This window comes from Enhydra lutris, unplaced genomic scaffold (assembly GCF_002288905.1).
Source record: "Enhydra lutris kenyoni isolate GAN:26980312 unplaced genomic scaffold, ASM228890v2 scaffoldscaffold36, whole genome shotgun sequence".
NCBI lineage: Eukaryota > Metazoa > Chordata > Mammalia > Carnivora > Mustelidae > Enhydra > Enhydra lutris.
Genome location: NW_019154120.1, coordinates 10,871,064 through 10,896,181, shown reverse-complemented (window position 1 = coordinate 10,896,181; position 25,118 = coordinate 10,871,064). Strand labels below are relative to the sequence as shown.

General features: G+C 34.6%; 1 protein-coding gene across 1 annotated transcript in view; it reads right to left on the bottom strand.

Annotated features, from left to right (window-relative positions):
* The window catches only part of LOC111154252 (cadherin 19), a 73,540-nt gene that overhangs the window by 2,189 nt on the left and 46,233 nt on the right, over positions 1 to 25,118 (bottom strand). Inside the window, exons 9-10 of the mRNA XM_022513753.1 lie at positions 3,245 to 3,362; positions 1,035 to 1,286 (exon numbers count right to left, since the gene is read on the bottom strand). Of these exons, the coding sequence (XP_022369461.1) occupies positions 1,035 to 1,286; positions 3,245 to 3,362 (370 nt within the window). The remainder of the gene's footprint in view (positions 1 to 1,034; positions 1,287 to 3,244; positions 3,363 to 25,118) is intronic.

The window sequence follows — 25,118 nt, the reverse complement described above, 5'->3', positions numbered from 1 at the left end:
ATGCTAAATGAATTATTTGTAGTTGTGGAAGCCCGATAAAACATTTTGCGGTTCATCTGCCTCATCTGTAAAATGGATATGACATCTACACCTGAAAACAACAAACAAACAAATAAAACAGAGCTTGGGGCGCCTGGGTGGCCCAGTCTGTTAAGCAGCCAACTCCAGTTCAGCTCAGGTCAAGATCTCAGAGTTGTGAGGTTTGGCCCCACTCTCATGGCGCTCAGCCCTGAGTCTACAGAAGATTATCTCCTTCTCCCTCTGCCCCTTGCCCCTCTAGTGCACACTCTCTCTCTCCCTCTCGCCCCTCTTGCGTACTCTCTCTCTCCCTCTCTCTAAAATAAATAAATAAATAAATAAGTAAGTAAGTAAAATCTATTAAAAAAAGGAGCTATTTTATTGAAATTTCTTTTGTGTTTAGCGCTCTGATCAAGTAAAGCCCTCCTTTTGCATTCCCCCAACCTATTTACTTTCTTTCATTGTGGTCCTAGGGCTCTAGTGAGTTGCAGGACAGGGTTAAATAGACTGTGTACAGTTATGGGAATTTAGCACATCTCCACGACCCTTTGTAAAGTACTTAGCACTTTGAGTTTTACTTTCTTCATTCATACAACACAGGTGATTAATAGTTATTACTTCATAAGGTTATCGTGAGAATCAAATTACATACTGCATGTGAACACTCAAGACAGTATCCTGTAGTATAATAAGCACTCAACAGAAGGTCACTACTATTATTACTAATTGTTATATAACTGTATATGCTGTCCACTGCCAATGCTTAGTGTCAAAAACATTCCTACACAGATGTGCACACACATGCTGACATACTCAGAATTCGGGGATCATTCATTTTCATCTTGAAATGCATGGTCACTCTATTTTTCATTTACTCCATGGTTTAAGAATTGCAACATATTCAGAAGAGCAATTACACACACACACACACACACACACACACACACACACCCCATACTTTGATGACGGAATTAACTACTTTTAAATGAAGATAGGTTCAGTTCAGCACTACTTACCAAATATTATCATGACGCTTATCAAGATAGCAAGTATGACTTCTGTTCTGAATCCCATGGCAAGCATAAGGTCCTTATTTCTGCAGGTCTGTGTACTGCCATGGTCATCGCAGTCACAGATGTGTATGGTAAGGGTGTTTGTACTTGTAAGTGATGGGATTCCATTGTCAGCAATTAGGACAGATATATAGAAGACAGGCTCTTCTTGAAGGCTAAAACCAGTTCTATTAGTCAAAATTACAGCTGTGTTATCTAAAACAAAAACCCATGTGTGTAATTTTTCAACAATATAGAAGAAATTCATACCAGTCATCTGTACTAGAGGCAATAATATAGATATATCAAGTAGGTTTAAATAATAAAAAAGAAATGTCTGATAAAAAGTCAAAAGATCCACTCAAAAAGTCATTATTGATTTGGCATTGCCTAAACCATAATTACAATCTTAGATGAATTACATGAATCAGTTCCAAAATGTTTTTGATAAAGATAGAAAACGTAAATGTGGAACACAGAAAACAACTTTTTAATCATATGTCAATATTTTATAGAGGTTACTGATATTAAATTTATGATCACAGTATGAGTTTCATTTGGGTTATTTACTCACTACACAGTGCTTTGTCTAATAGAAACTCATTCTTTTCACAAATACTATAAATACGTAAGACTTTCAAAGTCATCTACCAATATCACAACAAGTGGTCTCAAATCATGTATTTACTAATGAGACAGAAGGATTAGTTTTATTTGGTAGGAAAATTCTATTGGGATGTTTCATTTTACTTTGACATTATTAACCCATTTTCTATTTAAAATTCAGGTAACAGTTAAGCCTCAGCAGCACTGATCACTCTTCCAGTCAGAACATTTAAGAAATTAGCACAGATGAACAATATATATACTTTGACCCTTTTGAAGTTGTTTCTCCCCAAATCCCAAAATATTCTAAGCTTTTTTGGTGCAATTTCTTATATCTGAGTCCTATATTTCCCCCTCCTTTTTGTATTGCCACCCCCCAAAATATTTTCTGTAGTAATCAAAACTTAGGTTACACAAACAGTAAAAATGCAAATAAATGCAGTGTTTCAAAATGTGTGTGCTTGCCAACCACTTTTCCCAAATCATCTTTTTATTTTTATTTTTTTTCCAAATCATCTTTTTAAAATGATTCTTCATCATGCTTTGGAAACTGTAAAACTTGGAATTTTATTGACTAGGCAGACTGAAAAGGTAAGAGAGTTTACATTTTTTCAATTCATATCTTACCAGATTATTTTTTAATCACAAATATTAAACCCAATTAATTATTTTCGTTTTAATATACTTATTTTGCTCCAGTGACTTATGTTGATATAAATAAATCTAAGTTGTAACTTATTTCTTCTACTGATATTTGCATTTTTTAATCCTAAATTTAGTTGAGTTTCCTTCACTGAGAAATTTGGCAAGGAGAAAAGGGAGAGAACATGCTTGCATTTATTGTCCACAAAACATCTCCCATAGATCGAAACCCAGAATCAGGTGTAAAGAAGGATATCAGCAGGTGTTTGGCTATGGATACTTCAGTAATAAATCCTACGGTGTTTCTTATCTTCAAGATATAAAGTAAAATTAAAGTAGGCCCATATTATAACAAGAAAAGTGGCTTCATGCAAAGTCAAGCCACCTCTGCACGGAAGGAGAAGATACTCTTGTCTCTCCACATGAAACCCTATGGCACACTGTGTCTTTAGATTGATAGGATCATTTCATTTTGAAGGAAAGAGAATAATCTTAAACCAATTTTATATATTTATAGCTTCAAATTAATGACTCCAAATATCTCTGAATCAATCAAGCTAACATGACTGTAAGTATGTATCATTTTCTTCCCCTTAGATTGAAGTTTGATTTTACGAGACACGAAAGGAAGTACTGGGTTAGTACTGCCATTATATCTGCAGGTTCATTCAGTTTTGCAAGGTCTTCTAGCCACTGATGACTTGAAAATGTGCCTCTAATTTAAAGAAATCCAGTGAGAAACGGGGCTAGTGTTTTCAGAACGTGATGTCAGGTTTTGTTTGCTGTTTCCACTGCTTCTCTCTGCTCTACTTCTCAACATTATCATACTGCAAGAACCTTACAAAAAGCAACATTATAAATCCCCTTAAAATCAAGCACATTTCCCAAAGAAAGGATCAGAAGCCATTATGAGGGAATGGCATTACCTTCATTATCTATGATTATGAAACTTGAGTTCTTTGTGTCTTCCCCGGAGAGATTAAAGTAAAAATGGTGATCTTCTATGGATTCATCTCTATCCACTGCACTGATGGTCTGAATTACCTAGGAAAAGCAGAAACAGGTTGCTTGGTTTTTGATTCAGGAATATAATTACTATTCTAGAGATTATTATCAGTATTAGTATTAGCTTTTATCAAAATTGCCTTATCAAAATTTTTGTGTCTGTTGCAGAGGATAAGTTAATTTGGGGAGAACGTTAAAATATTTTATCAGGTTAAAAATAAGTTTACTTGCCCCTTTCAAAAGAGTGTTTTGATAATACATAATAAATTCTTGTCGGGGGCTGAAATGATTTCTAGCAGTTAAGTTTGTTAGAAATTCTGAAAATACTGCTGCTATAAATCAAGATTTCCTCCCATCCTCCAGGCCTGATTTCCCCTTTTCTTTTTTTCCTTCTTCCTTCCTTATCTGAATAGCAGCCATTATGATTTGTTGAAATTATATATTCCCTGCTCATTTGAGAGCAAAGCTGTGGTAAACTTATTGTCTTACTAAAGTATTAGCTAAACTAATGAGTTTTCAAATTGATTTGAGCAAATAATACATTTAGAGCTTAGGGGCAATGTATATGATTTCCTTTGACCCATAAAGACTACAGCAAAAGTGTTCCACGTCAAATAAATTCCTATTTCAGAACATAAAAAAGTGAAGTAACGCAGTTATGAACACATCAGATCACATTTAATTCTTTTCTTTCAAGACATGAATGTGTCAGTCAAGTGGTTCGTTATTGTCAAAAAAAAGATACGCTGTCAAGATCACATAGTGAGATTGTGATTAATTCTGGAAATTAAAGTAAATTGATTATAGAAGTTATTGTTTTGAATTTTCTAGAATTAAAGTGCTTTTAACAATGTGTCAAACAAAAATATCTTTAGTTGCAAGATGACAGACCCAAATTTTATAATGTTATACTTCAAAGAATAGACTCTCTCCACATGCAGTCTTATAAAACCAATGTAATTTGTACGTTATTGCTCTACATCGATTTATCTTTTTCCTTATAAAACATTCCTAGTTAAATCATATTCATATGCTGTTAATTGAATAATCTAATAAAACATTTTCATTCAACCCATGCCTACAATAATAAATTTGCATTGTATTAGGGTAATGGTCTTATTTTGGATTACCATAATAGCCAGGCTGAAGGGTAGGGGCATATTTTGAGTCCTGGCGTTGCCACTTACTAGGTTTTTTTTTTTTTTTTTTTAATATATATCTTATTTATTTATTTGACAAAGCTAAAGAGTGTGAGCACAAGCAGGGGGAGTAAAGAGGGAGAAGCAGGCTCCCTGCTGAGCAGAGAGCCCAATGTGAGACTCGATCCCAGGACACTGGGATCATGACTGAGCTGAAGGCAGACATTTAACCCACTGAGCCACCCAGACATCCCACTAGTTTTTTTACTCTTAAAAAAATTGAGATACTAATACTTAAGTTTTAGGAATGATTTTTAGAATTTTATGTCATAGGTTGTCAAAGTGCTTGTCATACTGTCCGTACATGTTTATAAGGTGTTTTCTTCATGAAAACATGTTAGTGTTGGGATCTGCATAGACAGAATGGTATCCTGAATACTGTGTGTAATCTCATCATATGTGTATTTGCTTAACTAAGATTGATAGCAAACTGTAAAAACTTATGTTTACCTTGTTGACACATGCAGTCTTGATTTTTAGACAAGGAATAATTTATCTCACTACCTGCCTTTCTGTATTAAATACATGCATCTGGGATGCCTGGGTGGTTAAGTGTCTGTCTTCGGCTCAGGTTATGATCCTGGGGTCTTGGGATGGATCCCTGCATCGGGCTCCCTGCTCAGTGGGGAGCCTGCTTCTCCCCTTCTACTCCCCCGGCTTGTGCTCCCTCCCTTGCTGTGTCTCTCTCTGTCAAATAAATAAATAAAATCTTTAAAAAGGTAAATATAAATAAATAAATAAATAAATAAATACACAAATCTGACCAAACATTAAAAATGTTTCCCTTTTGGGTATGTAGGTTTAAGAACACTGGTGAAATTCTGACTTTGTATATATTTTTAAATGATTTTAATTAATTAAATTACTCCCTACATATGTACAGGTAAACTGAATATACATAGGTTTCAATATCCTGGTCCCTCTTTAATGTACATCCCTCAACTTGCACTTGCTTTATAAAAACTTCCACATGCTTTAGGGGTTTTATCACTTTACAAAATAGGAAGCCACTGATGTAATAGAATCAGTTACCATCAGCAGGTACCATTAATTCTTTTGAACTAACCCTGAATGTGTACACTATTCTTGAGAACACAGATTTCTAGAAAAGAGCCAACATTAATGAGCACAAAAGTCTTGACTAGGAATGCTCATTTTTCTTCCTTTCATATGACAATGGAAAGGTTTTTGTTTTAATTTTCAAATAAAATTCTAAGAAAAAAATCTTGTTGCATTGATTAGATTTCTAAACTATTCCCTACATCTACTTGCTTGGGGCTTACCACTGTTGTACACACTGATGAGAGGAGCAAAGACAAATCAAAAGCAAAGAGTAGACAAAGTAGACAAACATGGATGGCTATATTATGACAAATTCTCGGAGCTCAACTTTTTAAATTCCCCTTTGTCCTGGGTAGAGTTTTGTCCAATTTTTTTCTGAACCAATACATGTGATTTTCCTTTTATAACACTTTAAAATCTATAATGGAAATATATTGTGATAGTCTAGAAAGTCTAAAAAGAGTCCCCATTTCATATTTCCTTAGATTAAGCTTTAAGTCACCTAAGTATCTCAGGTGAGTAAAATGCTGGTCAGAATCTGAATGCAAGCTGATGTCACCGCGAGTGTGAAATGAGTAGCATGTGTGGCCCCCAGAGCATATTTTCTTCAGATGTATTGAGAAAAATAAAATTGATAAATGTTTAAAAGGTACATCATAATGGTTTGAAATGCATATACACAGTGAAAAGATTCTCTCCATGTGATTAATTACCATATCCACCCCCTTACATATTTATCATTTTTAAAAGTTCTACTTAGCAAATTTATACAAAGAATTTTCTCAGCTATAGTCATGTTGTACATCAGATCCCTAGACTTTATTTATTTTATAACTGAAAGTTATACTCTTTGACCAACCTTTCCCCATTTCACCCACCCTCAAGCTCCTGGCAACCTCTTTGTATTCCTCTCAGACCCATTGTTCAAGCCCTAGACCTGTTCTTGTTCATGAAGTTGGCATACAAAAAAATACTGTAATGCGTGTGGTGTGCAAGAAGCAAACAAAACCAAGTCTCATAAAAGACAGAGACATACAGAGAAATAGGTAATATAATTGCTGTAGAAGAGATATAGACCAAAATGATTGGAAAAAAAAAGAAAAAAAGAATCTGAGTATTAATTTAGGAAAAAGAAATGATTTTCCAGGTGGAATTGAGCAAATGAGCTAATACTTGAGTAAAAAAAAAAAAAAATGAATTAATGGGGAAAGTGTGATCCAGATAAAAGCACACCATGCAAATACCAGGAATCCAGAGAGCATATATTATTAGGTAGGATTACATGAAATTTGCATTTCATAGTCAAAGTGAAATAAACACTGGCAATTTTCTAAGTTTCAACTTAATCATTTTATGGAACTACAAACAGTATTTGACTTTAAAGATAATCATGGGAAAAAAGATAATCATTTGTGTCTATCAATTACTTCACACTATGATTTCTTTTCCTAAAAAAAGAGGCACACTTGGGCCAGCTTACTAAAATGTCATCCTTAGATTACTATTATGTTGATTAAAAAATCACTACAACATTCATTTTCCACAAACTATAAGTATGACCTTTATTAAACATGCAACTTTTTTGATAGCTAGGCAAAGAAGCAAGTATCCTACCTGGATTTGGAGCAAACAGGTAATACATTTGAGTCTGTTTCTTTACCTGAACAGCAGATATCAATGAAATCTACCTCCGGTATTAGTCGAGGAATACATTTTTGAATAAGATTACAAACTATAAATTGAAAAATGAACTATAAATCAATATATAGATATTGAGTATTAATATAAGTTATCAATTTCTCAGAATGTGTTTCATAAACAATTTCTTTCAATAGAAACATGTTAAACAAAAAGTGAGAACTTCAATAAATGAATACATGGGAGGATTTTTAAAATTTCATCTCAATTGCTTACTTACATAATTATTCTAGGTATTTGTACCCTGCATCAAGCTAGAGATGTGAATTATTCTTCGCATTGTCCAGAAATATTGTCAACAAATTTGAAGAAGACTGTCACTTTCTGTACCACTCCACTGAGGAAATGATACAAAATGTGACTTGTTTAGATAAAATAAAGGATTCGAAAAGGCTGTTGAATATCCACTCAAAAGGTCAAAGTATTAATTAACACAATAATAGAATTAGAGCTAACAAGAAAATTTAGTCTATATTCTCTATTTTCTCTCTTTGTTTAGCATGTTATTAGGAGAAAAAATGTTGAAAAACTCATGGTATTTTAATATTATGGTCTGGACAGAAGCAGAGATACTCTGTTTCTAAAAAGGACTTTTTTACCAAATTATAGGTACTTAAGTGTCACAGATATGTAATGTTTTGCAGATATCTACTTATACTCAGTTAAAAATTTTACTTTCTTAAATTTTTATTTCAGTATATATTTCATTTCTTTTGTTAATTTTAAAAACAAACCTTATAAAGTTAATATAAAATCATCATATATAAATAAAAAAGATTAAATTATGAAATTATCTAACTACTATACCAAAGGTATCCATTCGGCCAATATTTCATTGGTATTTGGAGCACCCCACGCCATCTCAGGCCCTGGGGGTGAGACAGTGGCCAGCACCAAGTGTCTGTCACCACTGCTTACAATCTAATGGAGTAGAGAGACATACTACCTAAAGCAAAAAAGAAAAGTGCAGACTAAAACACCCACTATTTCGGGGTCAGAGGATCTGGAATCTAAACAAAAATTAGATTAAACTTCAGAAGTGAGCAGTGGTGACATCATGAATATTCTAAAAGGGCTTGTACTTCATTTTGAGGTCCCCTCCCAAGTTCTCAATTGGAAAAAACATGATTTTATTTTTATTTAGGATCCCCTGATCCAAATGATTGGGAAAAATCTGCATTTTAGAATGTTCACTATGAAGACAGCCTTATTGTAAATCTGGAAATAGGGAACCCAGTGACAAGCTGTTGCCTCGATCCAGGGGAGCAAATAGTTTGTACTCAAGACCTCCTGATGTGATCTATAAAGACAACAACAATCACAGTTACAGAACATGAGCTCTTTTTAATGAGAAATCATATGGAAATTGCTGAAGTGTTTATATAAACTGAAGCTGGTAACAACATGCTCTCAGGTGACGATATGGTTTCCCAGGCTCCAGATTTCCCACAGGGAACGTTGTTATTGTCAAAGAGGATACACAATATATTCTTCAGACTACTGCCCCACCACTAAGAACTGACTGCCTTGGAAATTTTCTACATGCCTTCAGACTTCACTAATAAAGATAACTAATGAGCAAGAACTCTGGGTATATCCCTGCACAGGAGCCGTGAAACGGGATAATGAGCAGTTTGATTTTATAGGAGCGTCCTTCAGCACAACTGTTCATGGTTCACTCCAGAAGATGTCTTGGGCCCCTGGTAGTGTCTCAAGAGTGAGGACAGAGCAAAATTGACAGATTACAGGGGTATTTAGGGGATGAAACTCAGAGAATCAGTGATTGACTGGATATGAAGAATCCAAGAGTAGAATGAATCAAAGATGATGTCCACACATCCTTCCTGCACAACTTGGTGACTTACGGTAATTTTGCAAGAGATGTTAAAACAACAACAACAAACAAATGCAGCAGGCTTGGAAGATAATTCGGCATAACCTTAGGGCATATACGTAGAAATCTCTAGTTAACTGGGCATACAGCTTGAAATAAAGGAGAAAAAACTGGCATGAAGATCTAGAAGTCATTTGTGTATGAACTTTAATTAAGACATAGGTATGACTGAAAGCAAAGAGAGTGATTTTGAAAAAATAAATAAATAAATAAAAGAACAGGACACAAGAGAGAAAGGAGGTGAGAAGAAAACCAGACTATAATGCAGGATCATGGAAATTTAGGCAATAGAAAATTTTTACATGGAGACAATGTAAATGTCTTTACATTAGAATATTGTTATGAGAGAATCTAAAAATCGCTGATATTATACTTTATTTCTGGAAAAGATATTTGGTATCAGTCAAGATAATGGGAATCATTAATTTGAAAAATTAGAACTATTTCCCCCAAACAGGAAAGGCAAATTGCCCTAGTGTCAGCTCATTTATTATACTCATCCTGCAAACCACTGAGCCCTCTCTCTCTTCTCTTTCCCACCCTGGGCACTTACACACTAAGAACAAAAACAAAAATTCTGTTTATCCATATAGATCATTAAGGAAAGTGCCTGATTTTCTCCAGAATGGAGAGCAACTATTCTTGCATTTTGATTTTCTACGATGAAGGTATTATCTATCCAAAGCAGATAGACACCTTTTAATTTGTCATCCTGCCCAGCAATTAAGCCTGTGGAAGTAAGATCAAGAATGATTTTCACAGTGGGGTGTCTGGGTGACTCAGTTGGTTAAGTCTCTGACTCTTGGTTTCAGCTGAGGTCATGATCTCAAGGTCAAGAGACTAATCCCCATGTGGAGCCCTACCTGCAGGGCTCCAAGCTCAGCAGGAGGTCGGCTTGAAGATTCTCCCCCTCCGGCCCTCCCCCGCTTGTGTGTACGCTCTCTTAAATAAATAAATAAATAAATAGACAGATAGATACATCTGTTTTTTAAAAAAGAATGATCTTCACAGTATGAGAAGACATAAAATACTTCCTTACTGATTTTTAATTTATTACATGTGAAAATCATAGCATTTTGTATATATTATGTAGATATACATTAAATTGATTCTATTTCTTTTTAAAAATCATTAAATTTTAATTTGGTAAGAACATTTAACATGAGATCTACCCTCTTAAGTTTTTAAGTGCACACACTGCGCTGTTAGTTCCAGGCACTGTGTGGGGCAGCAGATTGCTAGAACTCAGTCACGTGGTATAACTGGACCTTTGTACCTGATGAACACCAACTCTCCATTTTTTTATATTTTTAAATGTGACTTCAAGAAAATTTAAAATTTCATCATATTTATTTGGCAGTACAGCACTAGATCTCATTTTCTCGACTAAAGGTCATTCTTTTTAGTAACTTTTTTGTATATATATTTTACATATCATTGTATGGACCTGAGCTGCAGAAGACCATGAAGTGGTAGTGTGGAAGCAGAGATTTCTTCCTCATCATTGTTTTAAAGTCTGCTACCAACATGTTTCGGTATTAAGTGAGATCGTGACTGTTGATTTGAGTGCAGGTATCATCATTTTATTCTTACTCTATTTATTATGGCTGCATTTTGTCTTGGTTTATTTGTTACCCTGAATTTAAGTTTTAATTTCGTGAAAGGTCTTCTTATCATCATCAAATGAAGTTTATGTGCATCTTTTTGTTCCTTTGAGATACTGAAATAATGGAAAATATTAACAGATTTTAAAATACTGTTTTTCTCCTTAAAGACGTTTTTCTATTCTCCGTATCACCATTTAGTACCTTCATAAATTGTTTTTAATTATAATTTACATATAATGAATGGTTACAGCCATATTCTTAACAACCATTTTGTGTTTATATTTGCAGGTGTTTAATTTTGTCACTTTTCTTTCAGTAAAGCTACTCAGAGTAATTTGAGGAGAGCCCCTCTCCCCCTTTGTTTTGAATGTTTTGGGAAAGTTTATATAGCATGGGGACTAGTAATCACTAATAATTTTGATTTCTTGGCCTAAAATATTCTTAATAATGTTAATGATTTTTCTTTGAATCTCTATTCTTATTTTTCTTACACCATTACTTTCGCATTTTATCACCTTTTATTCCAGCAAATGATTTTAAACTTTCATTTTGAATTAACTGTAGCTTCTCAAAAAATCTCAAAAACAGTGCAAAACACATTTTGAATACTTCTTTCAGCTGAACCAATGGTCACATCTTACATAACTGTAGAAATCAAAATGGGTAGAATATTATTAAATGGATAATATATTCAGTTTTCACTGGCTTTTACTTCCGTGTGTGTGTATGTGTATGTGTTGGCATGTGCGTGTATAATTCAAAAGTTTGATCTCATGTAATGACCGGTGTCACCACACCCAATCAGGATTCAGAAGACTTTTATCACCACATGTGTGAACTCCTTCATACTACTCTTTTTTGGTCACACTTACATCCCCACTCCTTCCCTTGTTCCTTGGCAACGACTAATTCCTTCTCTGTCTCTTACGGTTTTGATTTTTGGAGGATGTACTATAAATGGAATCATAGAGCATGTAAGCTTTAGGATGTTGCTGTTTTCACGAAACGTAATGCCTTTGAGATTCATTGCGCTATGTGTGTATAAATAATCTGTTCCTTTTATGGCCAGGTGGTACTCCTTTTTACGGATGTATCACACTTTGTTTAATCATTCCTCTGGGGACTGACATGTGTATTATTTTGGTTTTGGCTATTATGAATAAAGTTGCTATGAATATTTTTATATGAACATAAGTACTTCTCTGACATGTGTGCGGCACTCTGCCCAGTGATGATTATTAGGTTTTACAGTAAGTATATACTTAGCTTTATAATAACCTGTCAAATTATGATCCATTTTTTATTTCCACTTCCTCTCCTCCCAGCATTTGATGATGTCTATGGGTGGCGTTATTCTAACCATTCTGCTAGGTGTGTAGTAATAGTTCATTGTAATTTTAAACTGCATTGTCCAAATACCTAATGATGTGCAACATCTTTTTGTGTGCTTTCTTGCTTTCTGTATAACCTCTCAGTGAAATGTCCTGTCATGTCTTTTGCCCACTTTATAATTGGATTATTTATTTTTTTTTACTGCTGAGTTTTAAGAGTTCCTTGTATATTCCAGGTGCAAATCCTTTGGGTAATCTTTAGTTTTCAAATACTTTCTTCCAACCTGTAGGTCGTTTCTTTAATCCTTTTAACAGGGATTTACACATTTTTAAGTTTTTATAAAGTCAAATTAATACCTTCTTTTTGTTATGAATTGGGCCTTTCGTGATATATCTAAGAACTCTGTTTAGTCACAGAGAATAGGTTTTTTTCCTGAGTTTACTTCTAAAAGTTTTACAGTTTCAAGTGTATGTATAAATCTATGATACATTTTGAAATAACTTTTATATAAGGTACGAGGTTTAGGTGGAGTTTTCTATTTCTTCCCTATGTATATCCAATTGCTCCAGCAAAATTTGCTGAAAAGACTAGAGAATTTATATGTATCTTTGCATTTGTTCTGCAGTACTTTTCATGTCATCCAGATTTTCAAATTTATTAGGACATGCAAATATTTTATTATAAAATATGGGGTTTTTTACATATATTGATCTAATTGTTATTTCCTTTAATTTGCATACTCAAAGGTAAATTTTTCTTGTATTACAAATACCAGTTTTGAAATTAAATAATCTGGTCAATAAAGAAAGCAGTATTTAATTACTTTAAGAAAAAAAAAGTGGCAAATGCAATTCATTGTTATTGCTCCAGAAATTTAACAAGCAACAACTTAATCTCCTTCAAACCAATCAAAAATCAATAATCTGACAAAATCAAAACTTCCAAAAAGAAAACAAAACCAACCTCAATTAATGTTTATATTGAAGTTTGTAACTTTTAATTTTTATTTTATAAGCAATGGATTCTTTTAAGCACAGGATAAAAAATATTAATCTGTTCCCACCCTTATCTGCATTGAGAGTTTTGTTTCTGTGCAATGTCATGTGTACATACACACCTTTTTAGTTCATTTAGAATTCCTTTACAAGGGAATGAGCCCTGTGTCAAGAACTCGTAAGACTACTCTTAACCGTTAATTTTAACAGTAACAAAATTAACTTTTAACAAAGGCCAATTCTACCCGTTGTCTTACTTAATAGAATTTTATCTTTACTAAATCCCTATAAGATAGGGCAAAAGTGTCTTTCTTTTTCAAATGAGGAGACTGGTATTCAGTGTGGTTAGATCATCATCTTATTTGGGAAGTATGGGTGATAGTAAAATCCTCTTATAACTATACCAGTCAATTTTTCCGTTACTGCTATTTACTGTTGTTTTTGATGTTTCATTCCTAAATGAGGGGAAACGTATTTGAATTAAAACCCATGGTTTTCTACATATGCGATTTTAGATAATAATGAAGAATACCAATTAGCCCATACAACGCCCCCAAATTAATAGTAGAAAACAAATGTTTGTTGCAGTCCACTCTAAAGAACTCTTTGTGTCTATAAAAACGGGGACAAAATAAACACATAAAAACAAGGGGAACATTTAAAGAATAATAAAGGAAACAAAAATTACTTTCCTATTCTGTCAACTTTTCTCAAATGGTAAAGAGGTAAATTCAACACATTCACACATTCAGTTATCATTGGAAAACTTACGTTTTGTAATGTTTAAGACTAAATTAGAAGTTTAGTAGATAATACCACTCAAAAAGAAAGAGAGAGAGAGTATACTGAATTAATAAATACCTATCTTGTCCTTGACTCTGGTCACTTTGGGGCCAAGAATGATAATTAGCTGGAAAATAATGACTTATTGTTTAGCTTTCTAATATTCTATTTTTTTAAGGTTTTATTTATTTGTCAGAGAGAGAGAGGGAGCACAAGCAAAGGGAGAAGGAGGTTCCCCCAGGGGGAAGAGCCCGATGTGGGACTCAATCCCATGACCCTAGGATAATGACCTGAAACACCCAGGTGTCCCAGCAGGAAACTACTGGGAGGGTTGTTGTTTTTTTTTTGTTTGTTTGTTTTTAGATTTTATTTATTTATTTGACAGAGAGAGAGTGAGAGCAAGCACAACCAGGTATAGAGGCAGGCAGAGAGAGAGGGAGAAGCAGGCTTCCCACTAAGCAGAGAGCCACAGATCATGACCTAAGCCAAAGGCAGACACTTAATTAACTAACTGAGCCACCCTGGCACCCCATAGATTTTTAACATTGTAATGCATTCAAGTAGTGTCCAATATCCCCAAAATAGTTGTCATTAAGAAATCACCATTTTGGAAAGAAAAAAAGAAAGAAAGAAAGAAAAGGAAAGAAATTATCATTTTGGGAAGAAACAAGCAAAATTCTATCTAAAATAATAAAAAATATTGTATATAATAAGACATTGTTTTAAGACATACAGATCTTTAAATGCACTTGGAAAATTTTAAATTGTTTTAAAATGCTACACTTTTGGACTCTCCATTTATTCATAGATTTATATTATAAAAAGTGAACCAGTATAGCCCATGGATAATCTTATAAAATCTCACACACACAGTCACATCACGAGCTTTAAAAAATGAGTTTCATAATTCAAAGTGTCTTGCCCTAATTATTTGCAAATACAAATTTTAAAAATCTGATAATCTTGATGCCAAAATTAAGGTAATGAGGGAGAATACTATTTTTAGAGAATAACATTGGTTGTTCTGAATCTAATTGCAACAAATTGTGTGACTTCAAGACTCATTAATTTGGTTGTTCTAATAATCTAGGAGCCAATTTCAAAGACTGCTTTCCTTTTTATTGGGTTTAGGGTGCTTTCTTAGGTAATTGGCATCCCCAAAGACCTTTCACTTTGGTTGTTATTCTTAAATTAAGATCTCTACATGCTTACATTTTACTTATACTCATTTTGACATGCTTACTTTGTTAGTATTTCTATACCCATAAATAACTTATTAAAGATGTTTTCTATGAATCAATTTATTATAAATGCTTACTCCATAAGAATATTAGCAGTAAATATTCCATTTTAAAAGACTATGTGATAGAATGTGGTTTCTTGATAAAATATAAAAATTATGCTTATTTTTACAAAAGCATATTATAGAAAATGATTCAGGTAAGTTCAATAGGATCAACATATACTACAGAAAACATTCACATTAAGAAATAATTAAGATGTCATCTGTAATGGATTCAGAGCACTTGAATACTTCTTCATTGACAAGCTCTCTCATACTATTTCTGAAAGATCACTTACTACATCAATACCAAGAACCCGCTGTTAAACAAGATGATTTCTCATCAAACAAGAACTACTACTGTATGTTAATACCAGAATGACTTTTTCAGGTTTTTGCAGTAGCTATTTCCCCATTTATCTTTTGTCTTTATTTTTAACTAACATACACTGATAAAGCCAAAAAGGTATAGAGTATATGAATATAGCTATTTGTAACTGAAAAGGTTTTTTTTTTGTTGTTGTTGTTCCAAGTTTTAATTTAAATTCTAGTCAGTTAAAATATAGTGTAATACTGGTTTCAGGAGTAGAATTTGGTGATTGATTCATGACTTACATTTAACACCCAGTGCCCATCCCAACAAGCGCCCTCCTTACTACCTATCACTCTTTTAGCTCATCCTCTGCCCACCTCCCTCCTTCTACCCTCAGTTTGTTCCCTTAGTTTAGAGTCTTACGGTTTCCTTCCCTCTCTTTTTCCCCCTTCCCCTATGTTCATCTGTTTTACTTCTTAAATTCCACACAAGTGAAATCATATGGTGCTTGTCTTTCTCTGACTTGTTTTTCTTAGCATAATACATTCTGGCTCCATCCATATCATTGCAAACATGACATTGCAAGATGTCATTCTTTTTGATGGCTAATATTCCATTATATATATATATATATATATATATATATATATACTACAGCATTCTTTTTCTGAGAGGGAGGGAGAAGGGGCAGAGGGAGAGAGAATCTCAAGCAGGCTCCACATCCAGCATGGAGCCCAATACAGGATTGGATCTCATGACACTGAGATCGTGACCTGAATTGAAATCAAGAGTTGGAAGCTTAACTGACTGAAGCACCCAGGCACCCCTACCACATCTTCTTTATCCATTCATCCGTTGATGAACATTTGGGTTCTTTCTACAGTTTGGCTATTGTTAATAATGCTGCTGTAAACATCAGGGTGCACGTGCCCCTTTGAATCAGTATTTTTGTATCCTTTGGGTAAGTACCTAGCAGTGCAATTGCTGGGCTGTAGTGTAACTCTATTTTTAACTTTTCTGACGAACCTCCATACTATTTTCCACAGTGGCTGCAGTAGTTTGCATTCTTACCAATACTGTAAGAGGGTTCCCCTTTCTCTGTAACCTCACCAACACCTATTTTTTCCTGTGTTGTTAGTTTTAGAAGTTCTGACAGGTGTGAGGTGGTATCTCATTGTAGTTTCGAGTTGTATGCAACTGAAAAAATTTGCTAAATTTGACACTGCTTACAAGCGTTGCATTTTTTGTACAATTTGCTTTTGCATTTTTTGTCTTCTATGATAGCTTCTAATGTTTAAGATTTTTTTTTTCACTTTTTGGTATTGTTACCTTTATATATTGTCCATATTCATTCAATCTTATTTAAGGCTAGAGAGTTCTGTACCACTCCTAGGATTTTATGTCTCTATTAGAAATTTAAAGTATTTGGTTTAAAAAAGCATTTGCCATAACTTTGGATAGCTGTACACAAATGTATGTGTACTGATGCACACATGTACACACATATGACAAAACTAGCCCAACTAGTGAATGATGAGTGGGGTTATCATTTGCAACTTGAGGGAAAATTCTTTGCCTCTGAATCCTTGTATTTCTAATTAATGAAAACCTTCTGAAAAATGATCATATCCATATTTCTCTAAGGTACATTAATTACAAATAACTGAAGAAAATAAACAAGAAATAACAGACTTTGTTGGAGTTTCCCTTAGAGTGGTCTTCCACGTTATTGAAAATAAAAGAGAAGAGGAGAGCTATAAAATGAGAGCAAGAGAGAAAGAGAAAGCAGGATTTTTCTTGGTTTTCTGGGATTGGTATCCCAATTTTGTTTACTAATCATTCCATCTGTATTTTCTGCAATATCCCACTAAAATATCACAAAATGTTAGGAAAGTGAATGCTTCCAAATCTGAGGCAGAGAATATAAAAGATGAGTTTATGTATTAGTCTGGGTCCAACTGAGGGAAAGGAAGCACACAGTAATTTAAAAGGAGGAATATTAATATTAAGAATTATTAAGCTATACTAGGAGAGTAACTATAAAGATGCAATAAGAACTCCAAAGAGTACTTGGAAGTTCAGTGAAATTATCCAAAGACACAAATGTGGAAGATAGGCCCTCTCCCCAAGACAAGTTTTAGACCTCCTTGGAGAACATGTGGTTGCAGCATCTTGTTTTCAGGACAAAGGAGCTCACTGGGTTGCCTGGGTCAGAGCTAGCCCACATTCTCCAGGCAAGCAGAACAATCCTCCAGGGTGCAAGTGTGTGGGTGGACAGAAATGCAGATGGAGTTGGGAGGCCACTGCAGGTACAAGGCCTGAAGCTCACAGCATCCATACTGGGAGGGCTGCAAGACCTCAACAGGCCTTGGATGGAGTGGTATGGTTGCTGAGGGAATGTACCTTTAGGACCTTTAGGGCTATACTTGTGGCTGGATAAAGTACCACATATGTCTTCACACTGACCAACTCTGCAGGTTGAGAAAGGCAAAAATAAACATTCTACACACAGAACCGGGAAAAGAAGACCTTTTCCTTCTTCAACGTTCATTCCATGCCCTCCTTTGACAAGGCTCAACATTGCATTCCCAATAAGAGAAATGCTCTAAAGGAACCAATCCATTATCATGGTATCACAGAACAGGTACTTTTTAAGGCAGTACTGAAGCATGAATGTGAAGCCAGAAAGCAGTAAATTAGTAAGAGGCAAAGCCTAGAACATATTGCTGTACCAGAAACGATGAACGCAATCAAAGACTAATAGGTCATGTCTAAAGTACACAGAAACTGATACGAATGTCTGAAGATCTACTCTTTACCACTCTTTGTCCATTTATAATTCTGAGATGTAGATTGCTTACATTTTTTTCTTTCGTTTCTACTTGTGTATGTGTATTTATGCATGGGTAAGCACATGTAAGCATGCTTTAAACTATATGGTGCCGTGTTTTTTGAGTATCAGAGAGGCCTGCTGTTTTTATATGAAGAGTGTTGTGAGGAAGGAGAGAACGTAGGAGAAGAAAGAGGGACCTCACTTTGGGATGCTTAATATAAACAAATTCACACCAATTCCATCCTCCTTGGTACAAAGACTCCCTCAGGTTTTGCTTTTATGAAATTTTATATTCCCTACCCCAACATTTTCTAAATTATATTTCATTTTAGCAATTTACTTGGGGGGTAAGCCTCAGGCCAGGAGGGGCATAATTGAAGGTTCCTCCTTTCTCCACACTGCCTTCATTTCTGACTCTTCAGTCTAGAGGAGATTCTTTCCTCTTCGCTTACACACCCAAATTTCCTGTTTGCTATCTGGAGTAGTATATGCTATTTCTGCATCCTTCCTTGGCTCAGTCAAGAATTCATATTATGTGACATATATATTTCCCAGTTTGTGTTTTGATGGTGTCACTGCTTTCTTATTTTGTTAATAGACTACTTATTCCTTATTTTTAAATAGAGTAAAATGCATTTCCTCTGAATGTTTAAACAGAATGCTCTTAATATTTTGCTTATAGGCGCCATTAAATTAAAAATAGCTATGTTGTCTGCATAAAAACCATTTCAGTTACATAAGATATGCTTTATTATCTTTCAAAGCAGATATTTTTTGACAGCTTATTCCATTAAGTTGTAATGTTCACACATTACTATCTAAGTTTTAGGAATGAGTAAGAGATTAAGAGTACTTTTGAACGTTTTTAATGTCACTCTGGGAGGTACATATTTATATTAGGGGCTTGGTTTCGACTGTACTTGAAGGAAGCCTATCCAGTAAATTTCAAACCAGAAATCAGAGACCAACTCAATCTGATTTCACACGTAACATCTGAGGAAACTTGGTATAAACAATGATGATCCAGGAGCTACGATAGCCCTAACACCCACCCACTAAATAAGGCATCATCAACTATGTGTCCGGAAGAAAATATCTCTGGTAATGTTGGGTATCTTGGCAGTACTCAGCCTTTACACTGATGTCAATTCAGAAACCACAGCATATGTAGCCATGTGAGTGGGGATTTTTGGACTCCCCTTGGATTGGAGTGGAGGACCGTTATAGGGAGGCATGCTGCGTATCGTTTTTTTCAGATACTTACAGACCTTGGACAAACTTCTAAATGTGATAGTGACATCTATGAGTCCTCTGACTTATCTGATGATTTGTGGCATTCCTCCTTAAAGGACACGGATTATGAAATAGCTCTAACCCATGTGATTTATTCTGAGTTTGAGTTTTGCATTTCCCAGAAAGGAGGTGAGATTCAGTCGTATTGATTTCATTTTTGTTTTTGCCCTCACAATCGCAGGTGTAATTAATTTATTGGTACAAAAATTAGAAAGAGGGGCACCTGGGTGGCTCAGTTGTTAAACATCTGTCTTTGGCTTAAGTCATGGTCCCAGGGTCCTGGGATTGACCCCCGCATCGGACTCCTTGCTCAAGGGGAAGCCTGCTTCTCCCTCTCCCACTCCCCGTGCTTGTGTTCCCTCTCTTCCAGTGTCTTCTATAAAATGAATAAATAAAATCTTTTAAAAATTAGAAAGAAAACTTTTTTTTTCTATTTGCTTTTGTATTGTGCAAATAATCTAAGGACAGCTAGTCTTTGTAATTATTAGGATATAGTTAAAAGAAGCATCATTCTTGGAGAAAGAAACTATAATCCTTGCTCACTCATAAGCTATATGATGTTGAAAAAGTTACCTAAACTTTTCGAGGCATAATATACACATCAGTAAAATTATAAAAATATGGCATGTCATAGATTTCCCACAGAGCTTTGTTTGTAAACTCTAAGTCACACAAGAACTTAACACTACTATATCCAACAGATACCGCTCTTCTTCAGCAAAGTTCAACTCTCAATATGGCTTTAAAGTCTGTTGCATCAAAATTAGCATTTGAGTTTCTTTTTGAGCAGTTCTACTCATTTTTAAGGACTATTATTTCATTTTTTGATTCTTAGAAGTATTGCTGATAATAAGGAAATATTAACTTAATATTAGTAAGTAATCTCTCCTTCAGTAACTAGAGAGGCACATTCATTAAATCTAGGCTACATTCTGGGAACCTAGTGACATGATCCTTTTTATGCCTTCAGCATTGTGCTATTTCATCATCTTACAAATCATTTTATCATTACTCATAAATTTCTCTTAATGTGCTTTTAAAAGACTTATATGAAACTTGTAAGATGAATGGCCTAGAAGGATGATAAAATAATGAAATAAATCTTCCCCATTGCATCATTCTCTTCTTCCTCTTTTTAAATGTGTTGCTTAAAGTATTACATCATTGTTCAAAAAGATAAAAAAACTGATACACTATCTTTTTAGTTTGATTTTATTTTTTCTTTAAAAACAGTTGAAAATTCAAGATTTTTCATTTTACATTCATAATGCTAGAGGGAAAGAAATTGACAGAGGAAGTAATTTCACAGTAGTGTGTGAATAGAAGATGAAAACCAAAAGCAGAAACCAGCACTACAGACACAAGATGATGGTGAAACTGATCATGTAAAAAAAGGTTTGAGACAGAGTCCTCAGATGAAGATAAAACAGATGAATATTCTCAAAATCAAGAATCAGCAAATGAACAATATGATTTTAAGGATAAAGGAAAAATATAGTAATCATCCTTTTAGTCACTCAACAGGAAGGCCTTCATCACACGATATTTTGCGATAAGAATCTGGGCTGTTCTGTTTGGCTAAAAATAAATGTGACAGTATTTTTTCATCTTTTATAAATGTTTTGCACCAAAATCTACTTGATTTATCTTACAAATGGAAAACTGCTGAAGGCAGAATGTATCTAAATGTCACCGGAAGGAAGGGAATGCAATAGGATTTTTCTTTTTAACTAGATTATTATATTTTCGGTTTATAAATTTAAAGATTAAATGCTTTGCAATCACAGAGCAAAGAAGATAGCCATTCCTTCTTCAACAAAAATATGAGCTATAAGGGTATTTTAAACTTCTCGGAGCATTACATACTGAGAAGTACGTATTTGGCATGTTCACATTCTGTTAACATTTGACCAAGAGGACCATAGCATTCCCCTTGGCCTGACTCAATTTTAGACAGGATTCTTCCTGACTACAATCTCCTGACCTCCATTTTTTCTGACCAATTACAAGAGATAATTTCTCATAGCAAATTCTTTCTCTGACCCTTTGTAATGTAGATAAATCTCCCAAACTCTTTCAATTTGGGGATGCAGGATGGTCTTTCTCAAAAGCCTGAAAACCATCCTTTTCAAATGTAGACATCAACCGAGATAGGACCCCATCTCTCAGTCTCTATGGGAGGGCAGAAGCCTAACTTCTCTAGGAGCCAGTCACACAGCTGTTCTACTCACACTGGCCATCCTCCCCCTCCCCACACGCGTCCTCTAGCACTTTTTCACTAGCTCAGCCCAGCGTTTAAAAATTCTCCTGGATTTTGTTTCAACAGAGTTAAGTTCATTTGTCTCCCCTATTGCAATGGTCTTGACCTTTATTGCAATAATTTGAATTACATCTTCCTTGCCATTGCTAACAAGTGCCCACTGCAATTTCTCTTTGCCACATTTTAGTCAAGTTATTTTGCACTGTCATTTTATTTATATAGCTGTGAATGACTTACAAAATTACATATTTTTAAAGAGTAAATTTGACCATATGGTAAACTGTGAGGATGATTTTTTCCTCCCTGGAATAGTGGGATTTAAGTCTGTTGACACTTCCTCCTCAAAAACTGTTGCACTCATGCATGCCCACATCAAAACTCTTGTTTCTCTCCTACATTACTGGTCCCACCTACTCAGTCTACTTTGCAAGATTCTCTTTCTCTACTGAATCCTTAAATATTGCCAATCCCAAAGGTTCTGCTCAAGTTCGTTCATAGTCTCGCTTTTTATTTTCTTCCTGGGTGATATTACATATACTACAAATACTACCTACAAATATTCTAGTAAGTCTAAAATCTCTATTGTTAAATTCAATAGTATCTTTTCTTTTCTGCTTTTACCTGACCTGTAAGCAGCAAATAAAACAGGTACTAACCTCTCCTCCTTGGAATACTTTTTAGTTTCTATGTTACTATACTCTCCTTGCAAATTTTATTTTCTAGTGTTCCGACTCCCAAACACTAATACTAAAATATCTGTGTCTCAGTCTTTAGACTGATTCTTGTCTCCGTCCATACTCTTTCTTTAAAGGATCTCATCACACTGCAAAGTTTTAAATATCACCTACAAGGCTAGTAATTTCAAATGTGTACTCCAGAGAATTACAGAAAAAATGCTCTTTATTTCAGGAACTACGGTCTTCATGCTCTGTTCATTTATCCAACTAGTTATTATTGGGAACCACACTGCAAGTTGACAAGAATATAAAAATACATCCATTCATTGTTCACAAGGATCTTGGAATCTAGAAAACACATGAAACTAGAAATGACTCATTTTGCAAACACGTAAGATACATTCAAACTATGGATAGAGAGGCAACAAAATATAATGGTAACATGCATGTATTCCGATGCTAGCACTCGGGATAAAATATCTCTCTCTTTACATAGGAAGTAGCAACTTCCCTGGGCCTCAGTTTCTTCACCTGGAAAATGAGACACATTATATATTTCCCTCACATTTTTTTTTGAGAATTTTTGAGAATTGGTCTAATGTTTATAATGATGCTAGAATCATGCCTGGGATGTTGTAAATATATATTTGTTTAAAATAGTTTGATTATGTGGCATGTGAGTTCAGTTTTGCAGTATAGTTAAAATTCCAATAGGAACTGACAAGGGCATTTCAGGAAGAAGGGTCGATGTGAACAAACTCTAGAGAATGTAATTTATATTTTGAAAGACAAGCAATTCAGAGTGTGAACAGGAAATGTGTGTGTATATATATATACACATAGACAATTGTGATCAAATCAAAGAGAGTGATAAATACCAGGCCAGTGAGTTTTGTACTTTTATGTGCTGGCATTGGAAAATCTATTGAAGTTTTGAGTACTGAAGTCAGAAAACTGTGCTGTAGGAAGTTTTGTCTGCTCTGCCCTTTGCTGTGAATTCATCTCTGCCTCATGCCTGAAGCCTCCTGTGGTCACGGTGTCACTGTCAGTGAGCAGAAGTAGAAAAAACAATTCTCATTCTCAAAAAAGGGAGGATTCCACAATATTACAAGTGCACTGACATTCTGAGTTCTGGCCTATGAGCCAGATTCTGTGAAAAGAATGAATGATCCACTGAGTCCGTAAGGAGATGAGTAGACTCTAATGCAATCACCGGTGAAAGGAGCTCGTTCCTATTAGAAATGTCGATTTCCATCTTTTCACATGATGCACAAGTTGAAAAAGATTATTATAAACATGATTAGTTAGAGTTGTTATAAATAACTGGAGGAGTCAGAATAAAAGCTCCAATGTGATCAATAGGGTTGGGTAGCCTCATCCTGAGAAGTGTTTACAAAATAGGGCGAGGGCGCTGGTCTCAAGTCTCTTACATAAACTGTGTTGCTTCCCAAATCTTCTGTCCAACTCAGCCCAGATAAGACCATCGAACTTACAACTTTATTGGGTAAGTGGATTTACCACCCAGGACGTTTAAAAAAATAAGTGTATAGTAAATTAAGCCTACTTTTTTTAAGTTTGGGAATAGGTTGTCTAATTAGGGGGGGTACTGTGAAGACATCCATGTTTAAATAAAGCATATAAAATATTTAAATTTGACATATATAATTTTAATAACTATAAAATGTAATTGTACTTACAATAATTATAAAATACAAGTCATCTTAAATATGTAAATGTAGTATGTAGAGATTCAGAAAATTGTGAGATAAATTATTTCCAAAATTGTTTTAATTTTAAGCTTATTATGTGTCCAGATAGACAGATGTGTTTGAAAAGTTTGAGAACATCAGATATGTTAAATTTCTAAGTATGTCAGCTATTTATAATTCCAAGTTCAAAGAAATGTTTAAAGCTAGTTTCTACAGGAGTCGTTGGTAGCAGTTCATCTGCATTCTGTTTCAGGGTTTCCTTTACACCATATAGTCTGTCCACAGGTTTCTAAAATTAGTTCGATTTTGGATATGGGGGAAGTGTTGCACCGTGAGAGTCTCTAAAAGTTTTACATTGACATTTTACTTTATCAAAAACCCTGGGTCCTACCAATTCAAATTAAGTAGCTTAAGTTTAAATTCATTTGCATATTTATTATAATTTTATTTTTACTTTAAACTTAGGAAATGCTTATAGGCAGTATTTCAGAATTATTTCTGGAATACAATGTATTCTAAAATACATATGGCCAAATCAATTTCACAAGACATTTTAAGAGCTACTAATCATCCCTGTTATGTCTCAATTGGATAATCCATGGCAATTCATGTATACTTCATTCTTAAAATATGTCTATTTCCTAAGTCAATCAGAGGAAGACAATTATCATATGATCTCTCTGATATGGGGAATTTGAGAGGCAGGGTCGGGGGTTGTGGGGGGAAGGGAGGGAAAAATGAAACAAGATGGGATCAAGAGGGAGACAAACCATAAGAGACTATTAATCTCACAAAACAAACTGAGGGTTGCTGGGGGTGGGGGGTAGGGAGAGGGTGGATGCGTGATGGACACTGGGG